General features: G+C 37.2%; 3 protein-coding genes across 4 annotated transcripts in view; 1 reads left to right on the top strand and 2 right to left on the bottom strand.

Annotated features, from left to right (window-relative positions):
• Es2 (ess-2 splicing factor homolog) overlaps positions 1-20,696 on the bottom strand; it is a 174,993-nt gene that overhangs the window by 137,269 nt on the left and 17,028 nt on the right. The window lies entirely within an intron of this gene.
• Positions 6,727-7,958, top strand: LOC137248332 (sepiapterin reductase-like). The gene has a single exon (XM_067779200.1). The coding sequence runs from the start codon at positions 6,917-6,919 to the stop codon at positions 7,733-7,735; it is 819 nt and encodes a 272-aa protein (XP_067635301.1). The 5' UTR covers positions 6,727-6,916; the 3' UTR covers positions 7,736-7,958.
• On the bottom strand, positions 12,610-13,822 carry LOC137248333 (sepiapterin reductase-like). The gene has a single exon (XM_067779201.1). The coding sequence runs from the start codon at positions 13,651-13,653 to the stop codon at positions 12,835-12,837; it is 819 nt and encodes a 272-aa protein (XP_067635302.1). The 5' UTR covers positions 13,654-13,822; the 3' UTR covers positions 12,610-12,834.

The following is a 20,696-nucleotide window of genomic DNA, read 5'->3' on the forward strand; positions in this document are numbered from 1 at the left end:
TTTCACGGCTACAATTTCCGCCTGAAAGACACTGCAGTGATCTGACAGCCTGTCGCATCTAATTATTCCTGGATCGATACAGTACAGTACGAACATCAAAGGTCCCGCAAATTTGTAGGAAAAATTTAAATGTAGCACGGCAAAAATTGGAAGAGAAGCTCGGCCCAAATTTTCTGAAAAGTATATTGCGGCAAGTTTCTATTATTATTATTATTATATGCGTCAATAAATATGCTGCGTTGCTATCCACGTCATCGTTCTTCTTGCTTATCAATCTTATATTGGCGTCACTCGTTTGTATGTATGCCAGTAGAGAAAGTGGGAGGCAGTCATGCAAATCGACAGTTTCACACCACAGGTTTAATTTCCACCTCCGAACTGGTGGTCTTACTCGGATGTACAGTGGGTTAGTTGCTGTCCACACCTTTATGGCGATTTAAAGTAATCAAGCAAATAAAGCGACTTTCTCAGAACTACCAACGATTGAACCAGTTGAGAACGCGTTCAAAAGGTCTGTAGCAAGGACCAATTGCCATTTCATAGGACACCACAATGTTAAAGGGCCATTTGGAAACACTTCGAGGGAACAGAATTAGAGCTTGTACCGTCTCTAAGGCCCACTTGCAGAACTTGGAGTTATTTAAGAAAAAATTGTCAAAAATGTATGAGTTTAACTTCTCATGTCAGGTTAACTCTGAGTTAAAAAGTTTACGTTCTGCAGGTGGGACTAAATGTGACAATTTTGGGCTATTTCCGAAGTAGTGTAATTCGCTGCAGTTTATGTAAGTATTTTATACCAAATAAAAAAATTTTACGAGTTAATCGGGGATTGCCCGTATTGCTTTAAATGTATGAAAACATTTATTTCAAGCAATTTTTAATTTTATAATTTATTTAATAATTTAATTTATTTCTCTGAAAACGCCTTACCAACATGCATAACTTCAACACATAATTACATACGAAGTATGTGATGTGTAGAAGAATAATATATGCAAAAGAAGGCAATTGGGAAAAACTTTACAACAACTAAGGCATGACGTAGCTGAATGCGTTTGTAACCATTTCAAATATCGTAGGAGTGCGGGTTCGAATCCCACTCCCGGAAGAAAAGGCTTTGAAGAGATTTACAAGGTATAATCGAAACAGCTGTCGCCTTGTCCGTCCTGATGTCACGTTGTTTAAATTTTTCCCAAATTATTACATAAAAAATTTTACGTTTACGTCCTGCTCTCGCCGTTTCAGGTGTCCCGGATATATTGGCGTGTAATCGTAGATTTCTTTTTATACTCAGCTGAGCAGAGCTCACAGAGTATATTAACTTGGTTCGCATAACGGTAATCCGTAACGCCATAAACTAATCGAGATAGATATAGACTTCTATATGTCAAAATGATATGGGCGAAAAAAGAAATTTATTTAGCCGTGTCCATCCGTCCGTCCGTCTGTCCGTTCGTCCGTAAACACGATAACTTGAGTAAATTTTGAGGTATCTTGGTAAAATTTGGTATGTAGGTTCCTGGACACTCATCTCAGATCGCTTTTTGAAATGAACGAAATCGGACTATAACCACGCCAACTTTTTCGATATCGAAAATTTCGAAAAACTCAAAAAGTGCGATAATTCATTACCAAAGACGGATAAAGCGATGAAACTTCGTAGGTGGGTTGATCTTATGACGCAGAATAGAAAATTAGAAAAATTTTGGACAATGGGCGTGGCACCGCCCACTTTTTAAAGAAGGTAATTTGAAAGTTTTGCAAGCCGTAATTTGGCAGTCGTTGAAGATATCATGATGAAATTTGGCAAAAGCGTTACTACTATTCCTATATGTGTGCTAAATAAAAATTAGGAAAAACAGATGACAAACACGCCCATATTTAAAAAAAAATATTTTTTTAAATCAAATTATAACAAAAAATTGAATATCTTTACTGGATATGTATAAGTAAATTATGTCAACATCCAACTCCAAATCGGTTGAAGTCACTCCCAGTTTTTACACACAGTCCACCGTCTGTCCTTCCTCTTGGCCGTTAACAGGTTAACTTGAGCAAAAATCGATTTATCTTTACTAAACTTAGTTCACGTACTTATCTGAACTCAGTTTATCTTGGTATAAAAAATGGCCGAAATCCGACTATGACCACGCCCACTTTTTCGATATCGAAGATTACGAAAAATGAAAAAAAATGCCATAATTCTATACCAAATATGAAAAAAGGGATGAAACATTGTAATTGGATTGGTTTTTGTAAAATGGGTGTGACGCCTACCATATTAAGTAGAAGAAAATGAAAATGTTCTGCAGGGCGAAATCGAAAGCCCTTGGAATCTTGGCAGGAATACTGTTCGTTGTATTACATATATAAATACTTTAGCGGTACCCGACAGATGATGTTCTGGGTCACCCTGGTCCACCTTTATGGCGATATCTCGAAAAGACGTCCACCTATAGAACTAAGGCCCACTCTTTTTTAAAATACTCATTAACACATTTCATTTGATACCCATATCGTACAAACAAATTCTAGTCACCCCTGGTCCACCTTTATGGCGATATCTCGAATGGCGTCGGCCTATAGAACTAAGGCCCACTACCTTTTAAGATACTCATTAACACCTTTCAGTTGATTCCCATATAGTATAAACACATTCTAGAGTCACCCCTGGTCCACCTTTATGGCGATATCCCGAATGGCGTCGACCTATAGAACTAAGGCCCACTACCTTTTAAAATACTCATTAACGCCTTTCATTTGATTCCCATATCGTACAAGCACTTTCTAGAGTCACCCCTGGTCCACCTTTATGGCGATATCCCGAATGGCGTCCACCTATAGAACTATGGTCCACTCCTTTTTAAAATACTCTTTAATACCTTGCATTTGATATCCATGTCATACAAAGACATTAATTCCAGGGTTACCCTAGGTTCATTTTCCTACATGGTGATTTTCCTTTATTTTGTCTCCAAAGCTCTCAACTGAGTATGTAATGTTCGGTTCCACCCGAACTTAGCCTTCCATACTTGTTTTATTTTTTCTTTGAAAATTCAATAACAAAACTTGTCCAACTTTTTTTATACTAGACCGCTAGAAACTTATACAAAACGGAATATATGAATCCAAACGTAGAATGAGACTCCATGGCTGCCAGATATATTTTAGTTGCGGATTACCATCAATGTGTCGCATAAAGTAGTGTTGCTGCGTGATATGTAAGTATTCATACCCTGGGATCTTGCACCAATACAATTTGTATACAAAATAAGAAAAGCGATCCGCGATTTATTAATGTTGATTGATGTGATTTGTTTTTTTAATAAGCCTAAACTACATACTGACATGTATATATATTTGTTTACGCGTAAGATTCTCCAGAAGTCAAGGTCTAATCAACACGAGCCTAATATTATTATTGATACTTAAAGGAACACCGCAAGAAAGCCAGCACATATAATTCAGTACATTAGGCTGCCCGTTTTTCAATGTAGTCCTCCCAATTTTAGGTTTTTCGCCTTTCCATGAACACAATTTTTAGGTTTATCAATTTCTTGACGTATTTGATATAAAAAAAAGAAAAAAATATGCAATATGTCAAATGCTGAAAAAGCACTGCCACCTCAATAAAATTATGTTTTGGAAATTTTGATTTTTTTATGTGATATTTTTATTAACCTATAGACATTAGAATGATAAATATTTACAGAGCTGTTAAAATGTGAATAAAGTAAAATATTTTTTCAATTAGAAACACGTTTTTCTCATGATTCAATCACAAGAGGTTTGCTCGACTGACAATTGCAGCCATTTTGCTCCCAAATCGAACTGACATCCGTTAACTGTGTTGTTTCTTTGCGATTTTTCGAAAAATATTAGTAGTAGAAATAGGAAGCAATCAGTTTACAAATAAGTACTGAACTGCATAATTCCTTAGAATATTTTTTTTTTAATTTTATATGATTTTATTAACTATGCCATTATCTATTAGTGTTGCTGAATATAGGTTTTATGGAAAGTGCGGACACCAAGAAATCGTGCATTCTCGTAAACCTATGAACATACGAAACCTAAACCAATTCAAAATTCATCGTTCAACGTCAAAACCTCGATTAGTAAATCGATTCACCTAAAAATGTCATTAGTAAAAAATGGAGATGACATAATTAGCATGCTAACTTACTCATTCCGTATGTTCGGAACATTCGTCTCCATTTAAGAATTTGGCGAATCGGTTAATATTTGGAATATTGTGTATATACTTATTTGATATATTCGGACCTCGTGAGGTAGTATCAAAAGAACGTGTTCCGAATATTCTTAATTAAACTCATCAGCCTTGCAGTCGGCATAAACAATTTGTAGAAAAAAATAAAAGGAGCACGACGCAAATTGCAAGAGAAGCTCGGCCTAAAATCTCTTCGGAGGTTATCGCGCCTTAACTTTTTTGACAGGGGACACCACCTTGCATGCCACTGGTAAGAAGTTTATCCAAAGATACCAATAGAATCGAGTATCCATACTTGAATAACTGTAACAATGCATTTAAAAATTCCACACCGAGCGCTCCTAAATAGTAAAAAGAAGTTCGCTCTACACCACTTTATTGTGTTGGAGGTTTATCTGTAAGATTCGCCGTAAAATTGTTTTGTTTGTCGACTTTCAAAATTTCAGGCGTTTTCTCGTTTTAAAATCTGCGAGTCAACCGGTGTCTTTATTTTACCTCCCGTTATTTTATCAATCACAAGCAGCAGCACCCCTTGTTGTGATAAAGCCACCGTTACTTCGCATGGTTAGTAAGGAATGCCAGTGCATGGTGAGTAAGGGACACCAGTAACAATAACAAGCACTTTGTGAGCTAAAAAGCGTGACCAAGACTCGGGAACAACAGAAGGCTCTTAAAAAAATCACCCTTAACGGATTATGGAAGCTGCATTTTTAGTACACGCAAACAAGAAGTAAAAACTATCGGTACGAGTGATGGACCAGTGTCGATATAGCAGGCATGCTTAACGAACGAAACGATATCATTTCGTTACGATAATCAACGCTAATAAACGAAACGAAGTCATTTCGTTTCGTTTATTAACGTTAAGAACGTCAAATTAACGTTAATTTGACGATCTTAACGTTAATAAACGAAACGAAGTGACTTCGTTTCGTTTATTAACGTTGATTATCGTAACGAAATGATATCGTTTCGTTCGTTAAGCATGCCTGCGATATAGTATTGTATAGAAATTCGTGGATCTATGTAAGTATGGCTTCTTTCCGAAAAATACTCCCACTTACTCTATTTTGAGAGCTTTTCACTGGATACTCATTTGTAGGGCAAATACAAATTTTGAGTACCGCAACACAAACAAAAATTATAGAAATAAGGGACAGCCATATGTTTTTGTGCGAAACTTTTTTATGCGACCGTCCGACAGGGGCTTAAGCGCTCTTGTTAAGTACGAGGTGTGGCAATTAAGCTCTGTGAATTTAGCTATAATTAAAAAATTGGCAACGCTTTTTCATTCGTCACCATCTGTCTAAGATGGGGGACCTTCCTTTTGTTAGAGTTTAAAGTTGAAGTAGTAGGACCTTTCTTTTGTGTTTTATGCGTATTTTTTACAAGTAACTTTTTCAGTGGCGTAGTGAAAATGTGTGACATACATTATAAGCTACGTGTGGGGATTAAATTTTTAGTGAAATCTGACGAAAAACCCAAACGGGTAGTCATTTGATATTTGAGTATGACCCTGAGACGCTTAAACAAAGTCAACAGTGGGTTCGAAAAGGTTGGATGTCAAAGTCACATCTGAAGGCAACGAAGAACCCAAACGGGTAGTCATTTGATATTTGAGTATGACCCTGAGACGCTTAAACAAAGTCAACAGTGGGTTCGAAAAGGTTGGATGTCAAAGTCACATCTGAAGGCAATGCTGACTGTGTCTATATCCACGTCATAATTTATCGTGAATAAGTTCCCGATGGCCAGCCAATGAATGTAAATTTCTATGTTCACGTTAATGTAAATTTCTATGTTGACGTTTTGGAGAGGTTGTGGGCACGTGTTTTTCGTGTGCAACCGGAATTCGCCAGGGATGACTGGATCTTGACTCACGTCCCATTCCTCGTTCGTTGTGCAAGAATTTTTAGCAAAAAAGGACCCCCCCCCCCCCCCCCTTTGCCTCACGCACTCTCTAACCCAGATATTGCCCCCTGCAACTTCTTTCTATTCCCCAAGATTAATTCGCACTTCAAGGGATCTCATCATAGCGGCGTACAGGGAGTCCAAGGAGCTGTAACCGTGGTTCTAAACGGGTGAACTTCGGAGGACTAACAAGGGTGCTTCCAATCATGGGAGAAACGTTGCAATCGTTATGTAGAGTATGAGGGAGACTATTGTGAAAGTCAATAGTAAAATGTTTCCCAAAACTTATTTTTTTATTGCCAAATTCCAAGAAATTAATAGCCACACCTCGTACATATGGATGTATGTATGTATGTGTTTTCGATTGTTTTGCCAGTCACTGGGCAAATATGAACCTCAGTTTTTAGCTCAATTCCAAAACGCTTACATATCTGTAGCGCGCTTCTGCTTATCTGATCGCCGCCAATTATTTGTTAAGTCCCACGCTTTGTTTTTATAAGTAAGCCTATTTCTGATTGGTCTACAGATCGTCAACATCTACAAAATTTTTTCCATAAAAAGCTTGAGGCGAAGAAAGCTTCATCGCAGTTCAGCAGTGCAGTCTGAAATATTAAAACACCCCAACTTATTAATTTTGAAATATAAGAAAAATTTATTTATTTCAATAATAAGACTCCTTGTAGGAAGGACATAGTGAAAAAGTGAAAAAAACAAAACCTATAAATCAAAACGACATTTTATTACTGAAATAGTAAAAGTACAAAAAAGAAAATCATGTCCTCTAAAAGAGCTGATTTAAGTAAACGCACTTTCTTTATTTTAAGTGGCGTATCCAATGGCTTGGCGAAATCTATGGCTACTGAAATGTGCCAGAATTTCAGTGAAGGTTCCGTTGTTCTACTAATGGATCGTTCTGAGGAAAGTCTACAAGAAGTGAAAAAAGAAATTGAATATCTTGAACGTGACATCAATATCATTTGCTGGTTGGTCAACTCGTGGCAAGAGGCAAGTCACGACTACTTTCGCTGTGGACTCGCCTATATTTTGCACAAATATGCAACCACGAAATATGAATTTGAACTCGCTTTTATATTGCACAATGAAGGAAATATATCCACACATACATTGGTGGAACCACAATCCGCCGCTGATTGGTTGTCCTTTGTACAGGAGCATCTTAATGTACCCGTTGCCCTCAATCAAGCTTTCCTAACGGCACCACAGTTTTCGAAGACTGCAAAATTAGTCGTCAACATCACGAGCACTCTAATGATCCGTCCATTCATTTATGGTTCATTGCTTTGTTCCTGCATGAAATCGCGAGATATGTACTTCCGTTCAATGGCTAACGAGAAAAATGGCAATAATGTCAACGTAATCAGTTATTCACCAGGCATTTTGGATTCACATAAACCACAAACCGATTTGAATTACAATACGGTCGATTTGTTGGATTTGAAATTGAGTGAAAAGATGTTGAAATTACCACGTGTTGATGTGCAGCAATCTTCGCTAAAGCTATTAAATATTCTTGAGGAAATGTCTTTCATCTCTGGACATGAGGTCGACTATTATGACACCTTCAATCTATGAGTGGCACTTCTGAAAAATTATCTTAAATGATCTTATTACAAAAATATTGTGCAATAATATGATAATCAAAATTATTGCCCATTTGCTTACAATGATGTAGATGAAGATGCTGATGTTGGTTGATGAAGTTATTTTTGATAACAATATTGAATTTATCAAAAATAAAATAATACATGATATACTTTCGTTATTCGTCGAAAGTGGTGAATATGCAGAAGAAACTTGTTTTGAATGCAATTTTCCGTACCTCGAACTCCGTTAAGCATTACCTCGAGTACTGGAGAACGCTATGTTAGCTCTGTGACCACTCTCCCTTTATGGGAAGTTCGATCAAATTTTCTTCATTCCTAGGAAATAATCACCTGCTCCGTTTTCCTGTAATAGTGCTGTCCCATTGCTATTTCCAGTGTAGTATTATCTTTTTGTAGTTTTCTTTCCTCATCGTGAAATTATATCGGTATGGTTCCCGCAACGACCGGGACAATGTAAGCGGTCTTTTTGCGTTTGACAGAATTGATAGCACTTCTTTACTTTCGGTACTTTCGGTACAACCACCCAGATTTTTGCAGCCTACAAAAGAAAAAAATCTGACGCGAAAGATACAAAGAGGCTTTTTCTGTAACCGTGGGATGCCCCTTCTGTTTATCTTTACTTTCCTTGACTCTGTGTCTTTAAGTGCGTTAGATAGTGGTCTCTCGGGGTATCCAGCATTTATTGCGATACCTTGAAAGAGCACTCTAGTGTCTCGATCATTTCGACCCAGCAGGTTGAGTTAAAAGCTTTATTGATAATGTATAGTGTGATATGTAGCGCCTTTAATCTTGTTTGGTGACACTCTGTTTCGGTTTTCTCAACGATGTTTATAACTTCAACTACGGCTCTTTTGTGAATGGCTCTCTCCGAAAACTATGCTGTTGAAGAAATAGTTCTCTCGCATCTTCTCCGGCTTACAAAAAGTCATTGTATGGTTTCTCAAACCGTCTTGTCCCCCACTTTGATACTGTCAGCCCTCCGCCAGTACCGATGCGGTACACATCATTTAAAACTGTTACAAGGCTGTCAACAAAATTCGGTACACACATTTCAAAAATAAAAGTCAAATCTGTTTAATTATTGGATTTGGGGAACTAGTTTGCGTACCATTCAGCACTCATAATACATATACCCAGTAATATTTCCTTATATAAGTAAAATAATAAAAAGGTTATTTAAGCTGTATTTGAAAAAAAAAATCGGATTGTGTTTGAAACTATTTCGGGAACAGTTCGTGATTGTTTTTGGGATCATTTGGAGATTACTTAAGAAAAATTTTGGAACTATTTGTGGATTATTTTAAAACGATTTGGGATTAATTTCGGCATAACTTCAGAATTATTTCGGGATCAGATCCTTTTTGGTATCGTTCTGACGTGATTTCGTGGCTATTTCGGAATAACTTCAGGACTATTTTAGAATGACTTCGGAACATTTTTGGGATTGTTTTTGAGTCGACTGGAACTAGTTCCCGATCATTGAAGGATAATTTCGAAATTGTGTTCGGGATCATTCTAATACTGTTTCGAGTTTATTTTGAGATCACTATGGGATTTTTCCTGATTTAGAACTTTTCCAGATTGTTCTCGGTATTGTTCCGGGAAAACATTTCAGGGCCATTATCAGAATTGTTTTTGGCATAACTTTACAATAGTTTTGGAATTACTTCGGGATGACTCCACGACAATTTGCGAATGATTTTACGATTTTTTTAAGATGATTTCGAATTTGCTTTCAAAAGTGCGGATCAATGTATGCGATACCTAAGTGTAACCCAAAGACAATCCATGTATTAACGGGATTGTTTTGGGACTGCTTTAGAATAACTTCCGGACTGATTCTGCAGCACCAAACCATTTGCCGATCATTTTGGAATTTATTTCGGGATCCAATCGGACTGTTTCGAGATCGTATACGTAGGAAGCGAATATAATTTTAACCGAAATGGTACCGAATCAACCCCTCCTTGGTCCGGAAACAGTTCAGAATTGATACCACTGATTCTGAAATGTCCGGAATTGAACTCGAAAACAGTTCCGAAAATATACTGAAATAGTCCTGAATTAATCCCGAAATAGTGCCGAAAACAAACCTGAAGCGGTCTTGAATATACTAAAATAGTCCCGATTTGATTCCGAAATGATCCTGAAATAGCTCTGCTCTACCCCGAAATGGGCTCAAATGATCCCGAAATGATCCGGAAAGTGTCTAGAAGTAGTTCTGCTCCGCCTACCACACCGAAGATCGTGGGTTCAACTCCCGATTAAAGCAACATCGAAAATTTAGAAAAAAGTTGTTTCAATAAAAAAAAAAAGTTTCTCTAAGCGTGCTCGCCCCTCTGCAGTGATTTGGCAAACACTCCGAGTGGATTTCTGCAATGAAAAGCTTCTCAGTGAAAATTCATCTGCCTTGCAGCTGCCGTACGGAGTCGGCATAAAACATGTATGTCCCGTTCCGCCAATTTGTAGGAAAAAATAAAAGAAGCACGACGCAAATTGGAAGAGAAGCTCGGCCTAAAATCTCTTCGGAGGTTATCGCGCCTTGCATTTTTTTTATTTAAAAAGCTACTAAGTGGTCTGGAAATAGTTCCGAAATCATCCTTAAATAGCCCAGAAAGCAAAAAGCATAATTGAATAGTCGACATTGGTAGCTTTGGTGTAGTTTTCATATTTAAAAAAAAAAGTTTAGACAGGGTTTTAAAGTTAGCAAAATAATAGCTGTTATCAATAGTGTCTACTTCTTAACTTTTTTTTAAAGAAAATAAATTCTCAAATAATATAAAAAGCATAAATATTTAACATAGAAATATCCAATTCGATAGCTCATTACGTATCGAACAGTTTTTATCGAACGAGTGCAACACGTCGACTTCTTGGGTAATGGAAAGCAAAAACGATAATTTGAAGCTCGTTCTTGTGCGATATCGAATTACGAAAAGTCACTTCAGGACTATTTCACAAGCATTTCGGGACTTTTTCATGATCATTTCCGGATCGAGCACTTTAGGGATATTTCAGGATCACACAGCGGTCGGTTGCATAGGCCAAAAATAAAAAAATCAAAGTGAAAAGTTTGTCACCAAATGTGTCGTTAGTATCTCTTATTAGAACAGCCTTTTAAAAGGATAGAATAGAATAGCTTCAAGAGTGAGGTTATGGTATTAGTTGGTTTTTGCAGTTTGAGCAAGTTAAAAATAAAGTGCAAGCTTAAGCTATTTAAAAATACAGAAAATACCATTGTATTGAAATAAATAAAAATAAATGTTGAAGTCAAAGGTATTTACTTCATTTTAAAAATAATCTTAGTGTCTTGAGCTTGTTGTGTTTTTTTTTTTTTTGTTATTTAAAATTTCACCAGTGCCTTTATTAGTGTTTATTTGCACAATTATTTCAATTTCAGCTAAAGTTTTAGTTGGGTTTCTCACCGATCCTCACGTTGGGACTTATATCTTATTATTAGTCAAACTTTTTAGGATTCTAAAGTGTTAATATCAGCTGCCAGTTTCTGTCACTAACTATGTTTTGCGACAGTTTTCTGATAGCGTCACCCTGATAAATTATTGTCGTATGTTATATGTGCTCACATGTAACATACGACATTATTTTATTCAGTCGACGATATGCAAATGTAAACTTTTGTATGTGTTTGTTGTTTTGTTATTGTTATGTATGCCAGATCTTTTAATAAATTTAATTTCTTTATTTAATCCTATTAAACATTCTATTTGCGATAGACACATCTTACCACTTTCCCCCCACATCTACTTACTTTTTTTATGCATGCGGTGAAAGTGGGTGGTTGTGGGTCGGTAAAAAGCTATCACCCGCACCAATTTTATGAAAAAATAATTCTCGCATATTTGTAAAGTCGTGCCCAAAGTTTCACGTTGATATCTCTACTGGAAGTATTTTTGGCCACGAACTCCATATAAGACCGACCAGTGTGGATCTGTTCGGGCTGATTTTTGTTTTATTAACTTTATATCTTTCTGTTTATTTTTTATTGTTTGTTTAACTTAATTTCCTTCCCGAGCTATCTCCAATTATAATCAAATCAAAAAACCAGTTTTGACTTTAATTTTTGACTTATATAATAAAATTGAAAGTTTAGTTAGTTCTTTTGGGCTTATATTAAAAGTCTAGTTTTAAAGTAAAAAAGAAATAGTCATAACGATAACTTATATAATAAAAGTCATAACGATACCTAGCTAGAACCATGAAAATTTGTGAGTGAAGTACTGAGAAATAATGCTGATATTTGGTATCTATATAATATATGTATATCCAATACAATTAACACCATTCGACAAAATCAACTTTTTTTCTGGGTATTGGACCAAACATACCTTTTTGATGAGATTGAGGCTTAAGTATAAAAAGTACTATCTCCGTTTTTCGAAGTTAGCCTCCAAAAAATAGAAAATAGCCCCATGATAGTGGCTACTACATTCATGTCTGAACTGGAATTGCTCGTACTGTAATTTTATAAAAAAAGAATTCAGCCACTCAAATAAAAGAAAAAGGCGGATCACGACCACATTTTTCCTTTTTTAATTTGCTGAACGCGTTAACAAAAAATAAAATTACGAAATGTATAATTTCGAACTTCGAAAGCCGATATCTATTTTTTGGAGGCTAACTTCGAAAAACGGAGATAGTACTTTGTCTACATAAGCCTCAAACTCTACAAAAAAGTGGGTTTGGTCCAATACCCAGCCGGCTGTTGCAATTAGTCAGATATTTATTGCGAATTTACGAAATTTGATCGTCATACTATAGTTCAGCTCCATTCATGCACACCCCTACCCCACTTCAATTAATACATAATAAAACAACAAAAAATTTATTTTCTTCTGCATTTTCACCACTTTCGATGACTGCCGAAAGTGTATCATGTATTATTTTATTTTTGATAAATTCAATATTGTTATCAAAAATAACTTCATCAACCAGCATCAACATTTCATCTACATCATTGTAAGCAAATGGACAATAATTTTGATTATAATATTATTGCACAATATTTTTGTAATAAGATCATTTAAGATAATTTTTCAGAAGTGCCACTCATAGATTGAAGGTGTCATAATAGTCAACCTCATGTCCAGAGATGAAAGACATTTCCTCAAGAATATTTAATAGCTTTAGCGAAGATTGCTGCACATCAACACGTGGTAATTTCAACAACTTTTCACTCAAGTTCAAATCCAACAAATCGACCTTATTGTCATTTAAATCGGTTTGTGGTTTATGTGAATCGAAAATGCCTGGTGAATAACTGATAACGTTGACATCATTGCAAGTTTCCTCGTTAGCCATTGAACGAAAGTACATATCTCGCGATTTCATGCAGGAACAAAGCAAAGAACTATAAATGAATGGACGAATCATTAGTGTACTCGTGATGTTGACGACTAATTTTGGGGTCTTCGAAAAGTGTGGAGCCGTTAGGAAAGCCTGATTGAGGGCAACGGGTGCATGAAGATGCTCCTGTACAAAGGACAACCAATCGGCTGCGGATTGTGGTTCCATCAATTTATCAGTAGCCATATTTCCTTCATTGTGCAATATAAAAGCGAGTTCAAATTCACATTTGGCGGTTACATATTTGTGCAAAATATTGGCGAGTCCACAGCGAAAGTAGTCGTGATTTGCCTCTTGCCACGAGTTAACCAACCAGCAAATGATATTGATGTCACGTTCAACAAATTCAATTTCTTTTTTCACTTCTTGTAGACTTTCTTCAGAACGATCGATGAGTAGAACAACGGAACCTTCACTGAAATTCTGCAACATTTCGATAGCCAAAGATTTGCTCAAGCTATTGGATACGCCACTTAATATAAAGAAAGTGCGTTTACTTAAATCCGCTCTTTTGGAGGACATGATTTTTTCTACTTTTACTACTTTATTATTAAAGTGTCTTTATTGATTTGGAAATTAGTTGTTTTTTGCCACTTTTTATGTCCTTTGTAAAGGAACACAATTTTTCTTATACAATTTAATTAGCTGAGGGTTTTAATATTTCGAACTGCACAGAAAAACTGTGACGAACCATAAGCCAGTTCAAGCTTTTTAACGAAAAAATTATGTATACGCTGACCATCTGTAGACCAATTAGAAATGTTAGCTAACAAATAATTGGCGGTCGGCAGAGAAGCAGAAGTACTCTACTGATAAGCATTTAGACATTAAGTCAAAGGCTGAGGTATATATTTGCTAAGCGACTTTCAAAACAAGAGAGAATATACGTATGCAAATAACAAGAGCTGTTAGACCCCTGTCGGACAGAAAATTTCGTAGAAAAATATTCTACATAAAGCTGCTCGTTGTCGTGACGACCCAATAGATTCGATTACACACAACATTAGAAAAAACGGACAGCCTTATGTACAGATCTACATATATGTGTATTAGACTGGTTCGATTTATTAACCGATATCGCGTCATCGATTTTTCAATAGGATTTGGGCTCAGGAAAAAAAAGTTCCACTACGCATACCCAAAAAAAATTATTTTCGAGCCTGCGAAATTTAATTTTTTGACTTTTTTTCGACTTTGATTTTTATGGTTTTTTTCCATGACCTACTAAAAAATTTTCATTTCATTGTAAAATTTTCATGTAAACCCTGTCCGACCCAAAAATGTTCGGTTTTTTTCTTCAACTGTTATCGCCAACATTTTTAGCGGACATTTTTGGGTCGGATATATATACCCTATATGAAAAAATTTTTAGTAGGTCATGAAAAAAACATTAAAAATCAAAGTTGAAAAAAGTCAAAAAAATGAAATTTCGCACGCTCGGAAATTTTTTTTTTGGGTATGCGTAGTGAAACTTTTTTTCCTGAGCCCAAATCCTATCGAAAAATCGATGACGCGATATCGGTTAAAAAATCGACATTAGGCTCTCCGTTTTTTCTAATGTTGTGTGTAATCGAATCTATTGAGTCCTATCAAACAATCGATGGCGCGATATCGGTTAACTTTCGTCCATACAAATCGACCCACCCTAATGTGTATCCTTTACAGCAGTGTTTGTTTAAATATCAATCAAAATATAAGGTTTTCGCTACTAAAAAAAAAACAAAAATAAATGCAAGGCGCTATAGCCTCCGAAGAGATTTTAGGCCGATCTTCTTTTCCAATTTGCGTCGCGCTTCTTTTTATTTTTCCTAGAGATTGGCAGGACGGGAACTACATATTTTACTGTAACTTCGGACGGCATCCGCAAGACAGATAAGTTTCCACTGCGAAGCTTTTCATGGCAGAAATACAACAGTCGGAGTGTTTGTCAAATCACTGCAGAGGGGCAACTCCGCTGACAAAAACTTTTTTCAAATTGAAAACTTTTTTCTAGATTTTCGATGTTGCTTTGCCCGGGGCTTGAACCCAGGATCTTCGGTGTGATAGCGGAGCACACTAATACCATGGCGCTGCTTAGACCTGGATTTTTGAAGCATCCTTCGCATTAACATATGTATATATTTATGCACATGAGGCTTATTCCAACAGATTATCATAAGAAAAAACGTTAGGTTGGGTTAGATTAATAGGGCGTGCGAATTTCCCACACTTCCGCTCGCACACAGGGTGGCGGCACATTCGTCTAACCAGATTACTTCCTAATGGTCCTCAACGAATCGCTTGCCTTCTGACGAACTTAAGTAGAAGTGAAAGATCATTTGCCTAGAAACATGAGTCGTTTTGTTTGTAGTTCTGCAGAGAAAGTGATGAATCGACACCTCTTCCTCCTCAACCTGACAGGGTGCATGCATCACCGTTGGAGCATTAGTGCAATAGCGCAATTACTAGTGATGACAACCGTAAGTACTTTCACTGCAGAATTGTTCAAGCTTAAGCTACGTAAGGATCTTGAGACCTCAGGATCATCCTTGTTCGGGCACAGCAAGTTTGTTGCTCTAATCTCATATTCCTCGATTTACCACAGGAGATAATTCAGCGGTTGTCAGCGGCTGGAACCTTTGCTGGCCATCTCATCTGCAAATTTGTTCCCATAAATATCGTTGTGGCCCGGGGCCCAGCAAAGGGTGGCATTTAGGTACCTTATGGACGCCAGCGAGGCTCGACACTGCCGCACGATATCCGATTTTATCACGTTTCTTATGCTTTTAGGTCGCTGGGCTGTAGGCAAATATCGTTACATTGATGTATGGACCTTAGTATCCTGGAGCACTGTGGCTGCTCTCTGTATGAGTCATGAAGTTGGTACGATTGATTTACCTGCAAATGCTTTGAGTACATTCCAGCTCTAGTTCCCTTTTTCATTTTCGAACAGTCTGTTTAGATTGTAATATCCCTACCACTGCCTAGGTTTGCCATTCTTCCCTTAAAGGATATCTTATGCTCTGCACCTACTCAAAAAACCGGCGTGCTATGGTCGGTGTCGGACGTAAGATTAGTTGTGATTTCGTTTAGTTTTTGCCTTGTCAGGCAATCTAATATCGTCACGTGCTCGTATTCGGAATTGGGGTTCTTTTAGTAGTAGAGCCCCGTTCGCGACCAATCCCTGAATGAACACTTGTAGAGGCACATTTCCTAAGGTGCGCTCCTTACCACCTTCCCTACCCTATGTTGATTGCCCTTCTTGTCTAGCGCCTTCCACCAAACAAGAGCTCCATACGTTAGTATCGGTCAACTGACTGGGTGGTACATGCCATATATGATATGCGGTGATCAGAATTTATTACTAAGTCTTCGGCGTATGCGGCCACCCTCGTTCCTTTCGCCCTGAGGTGTGCCTCTGGTGTCCATTTTACAAACTGAGCAAACTCCTAAAGAATTTCAGAACATCTCATGTCGAAAGCACAGATTCACAATTTCCTTGGTTTACGTTTTCTCAAGTTTATTCAACAATGAGTAACCTTTGTCAAAATCGTCGTTAATGTACAAAAATACGATTTGGGAGTATGTTTTAATATTTTAAAATAATATTGTGACGAATATTAGCATCACTAAGTGATACTAACATCACTAAACGGTTGTTAAATGAAGGCACAACAACAATAAAGCAAACTGCCACTCTTGTATACATAAACAAATCAATCATCATTTACGCACATATGTACATACAAGGCGACGGAGAGATACTCACAAGCGCATGTAGTCATCGGCCGAAGTAGTGCTCACACATGCACACGCACATGACTATGAGAAACGCATAAGCTACAAATATACATGTATATCGCTGGTAACCAAGCAAGAGATTCTAGGAGGCGAAACGTCTAGACTTTAGCAGAAATATGCGAAGAAGCAACGGAGAGTATAAAATCAGCGCAAGCTGAGAAGTCAGTAATCAGTTTTGATTTAAGCACGCTTTTGGTTGTGAAGTATAAGTGTTATTGTGAAGTACTTTCAAAGTAGTCTAATAAAGACCATATTGCATTATTGAATATTGGAGTTATTTATTCAACAGCGATTCGAACGTTAGCAGAAGGTTTGGAATAAGCGTAATTTCCCTAAATTCGTTACAATATTTTAATGGGGGTCTTAAAGCGTACTAACTTTTATAATTTTGAATAATTGTTTTTGGTCAGACACCTTTAAGCACATATACAGTACACAAATATTTTGATATGTCCATATTTATAAAAAAAAATTCGAGTGGCTTTACACTCACATAAAAGTGATTCATAATCGTGGTGGCACCCGAAGAAATCGAAGCTTTTATTTGAAACCTTTTCTAATGCTAAGAAAGCTGTACCGTGCTGGATGGCGATTGGGTGGAATATGAAATCATTATTTAAGAGATGACACCAAGTGACGATTTCTGAAAGAAATGTCGCATGTTTAAAAATGGGAAGGTCCCAGAAAAGTGACGTCAAATGGAAGAGAGTACACTTGGACGTTGAGATTTGAAAATGACTTTATCGCTAAAGCGCGGTATCCAGATCACAAAAAAACGCTTAAGAATTTTGTTTAGTTTCCCCTTTTAAGCCAAACTTTGTACATAAAGTCCAACGTGGATGAAAAACTGCTCTACAAAATACTACAGGCATACAACGAAGGCAAGTCGGTAGGTCGGTGGTTATAAACATAGAGAAAGTCTTGGAATATAAGGAACATAACCTAGGTAGCTTCATATACATTGCCGGGACTTTCAATAATGTATCTAAAGGGGCGATAATATATGATCTTAATTACATTAAAGTACATGCAGCCATAACTAGATGGATTGGCTGCACGTTAAGTTTCAGAAACATTACTTCACAATAGTCGTTGGCTGAGGCCACGAAATCAGTGGACAGGGGCACGCCGAAAGGCGGTTTATTATACCCTCTGCTGTGGATGCTGGTCATCGACCAACTAGTCAGGCGGAGGGACCCGTCAAACTTACGGCATACGCAGATGACGTTGGAGTTGTCACGAGTGCCTTTCAACAAATTTTTAGCTCTTTGCTTGATCGGGCGCTTCGGGATATACATACTTTGAACGACAACGCGGAGAAGACGGATATGGTCTTGTTTACTATGAAGCATAAAGTTCCAAATTGGTCTAATCCTATGCTAGGAGGTGTGGCCCTGCAGGATAATCCTTGTGTATTTGTATTTTGTGGCAAATATATAGGAATCATTATAGACAGTAAGTTGTATCATCATAGTATCATAGTAATATCAAACATTGGACGATGGGTCTCTTATAGTCACGATAGAGGTGGAAGGGTGTCGTAAGGGCGATCAAATGGCAGACGAGGCGACACACGCGTAAACGTTTGCAGTGCCACGCCCATTTTTCAAAACTTCAGTGTTTGGTCATTTAGTCACCCAACATATCAAGTTCCAGCATCTTATCTATCTTTGCTAATGAATTACCGCTTTTTTCTATTTTTCCAAATTTCTATATCGATTTTTTTTTAAGTGGGCGTGGTTGCCACCCGATTTTGTTAATTTTCATAAAAAGAATGTATAATAATAAGGACAACCTCCCTCAGCATAATATTTTCCACGTCTTAGGATTTATAGCTTTGAAAACTTTTAAATTTTATTCTTCTTATTGTAGACGGTGCGACGCCCGTTTTCCAATTTTTTTTCCCAAACATTTATTTCAAAGTCCTCAATTGCTTTGGATATACGGCTAGCACAATTTTAAATTTTTTTCCTCTAAATCTGGGCGGTGCCACGCCCATTTTCCAAAATTTTACAAAACTTCTATTTGTCCTCATAAAGTCAACCTACATATCAATTTTTATCAGTTTATCGGTCTTTGGTAATAAATTATAGCATTTTTTCGAAATTTCCGATATCGAAAGAGTGGGCGTGGTAATCGGGGATTTCGCTCATATTCCATACAGCTCTATTCTGCACAAATCGTAAATTTTACTCAAGTTTTTTTCGAACTTTGATATATGTATGGAAGTCTATATCTATCTCCATTCCTTTGTGCCATTACGTATTACCGTTATCCAATCAAAGCTATATTGCCTTTGTGTACAAGTACTTACTTACTTGTCATTCATGTATAATGTTATTAATGGCTACATTGATTGCCCTTATTTGCTGGAAAGGATTCGATTTAATGTTCCCCAAAGATCTCTCAGAAATTCCTTTCCATTTTATTACGATTATTTCAGAACGAATTACGCTGGTACTGCTCCCATTACGCGTGCTATTCGGGAGCTTAACTCAATAAGTAATTCCGCTGCTCTTGATTTTTCTATACAAAGGGCTGAATTTATGAATATTTTGAAGTCTGCTTTCTAAGGCATTAGGATTTTAGGCATAAGTATTTTTTAAATTTTCATTATATAATAGTCTGTAAGGATTAAAATTCATAGACTTAAACAAATAAAAAAAAATAATTGGCGCTTAACCGTCTAAACGGTTATGGCCGTCCAACAAGGCGCGCCAGTCGCTCCTTCGCTCCGCCAATCGGCGCCAATTGGTCACACCAAGGGAGTTTAAATCGTTTTCCACCTGGTCCTTCCAACGGAGTGGGGCCGCCCTCTACCTCTGCTTCCATAGGCGGGTTCCGATAGAAGCACTTTCTTGGCCGGAGCATCATCTTTCATTCGCATAACATGGCCTAGCCAGCGCAGCCGCTGCGTTTTAATTCGCTGGACTATGTTGATGTCTGCGTATAGCTCGTACAGCTCATCATTAAATCTTCTTCGGTACTCGCCATCGCCAACGCGTAGAGGTCCATAAATCTTTCGAAGAACTTTTCTCTCGAACACTCCCAAAGCCGCTTCATCTGCTGTTGTCATGGTCCATGCTTCTACCCCATATAGCAGGACAAGTACACGTTGGGTATAAAAATGAAGAGGATTATCCTGGTTTCATTCGGTCACTTGTGGGCAGTGCGCTGCCACAACGTCCAAGAGAACAAACAAGAAAAGTAGTCCCGCCCGTCACTTTGGAATCCCTCTTATATGCAATTTTAAGTATGATGCAACTTTAAGTATGCTTATGATGTGTCTAGCCTAAACAGCCCCTTATCAGTTCGAATTGCCTTATGCCGTTAAGTACACTCACTCCCCTATTCTCCCCAGTATTTACTGTTTGCCAATTCATGACATTTATGACGTCCTTGACACAATTTCATATTTTGTATATTTTAAGGCGCACAATTTCTGAATGAAATCGGAACAACTAACATCAAAATTCTTTGGAAACGGGAGCAGGCCTCATATGATATTTTTCAAGCTCTTTAAAGAATTGATTAAGCCATGTGTTCAGTTCTCCTGTACGCACGATGGCTTGAGAAAGCTTTGAGCTAAATTGGTTGTTAACCACGCAAGTCTTTTAGAAAGATTTATTTAACGGTTTTATTTAGCTTGACTCTGTGTAGCGAGCGTTGTTTACGAATTTTGTAATTGAAATTTAAGTAACTTCCCGATAAGCTACAAGCTTGAAACTTGGAATATAGTTCAGAACCCGATGACAATGCACCAGGTGGCGCATGTATAGAAATAT

This window comes from Eurosta solidaginis, chromosome 4 (genome assembly GCF_040869045.1).
Source record: "Eurosta solidaginis isolate ZX-2024a chromosome 4, ASM4086904v1, whole genome shotgun sequence".
Taxonomy (NCBI): Eukaryota; Metazoa; Arthropoda; class Insecta; order Diptera; family Tephritidae; genus Eurosta; species Eurosta solidaginis.

Excerpts from the sequence above, each read along its gene's own strand:
- LOC137248332 (XM_067779200.1), top strand. The coding sequence starts at position 6,917 with ATGTCCTCTAAAAGAGCTGATTTAAGTAAACGCACTTTCTTTATTTTA.
- LOC137248333 (XM_067779201.1), bottom strand. The coding sequence starts at position 13,653 with ATGTCCTCCAAAAGAGCGGATTTAAGTAAACGCACTTTCTTTATATTA.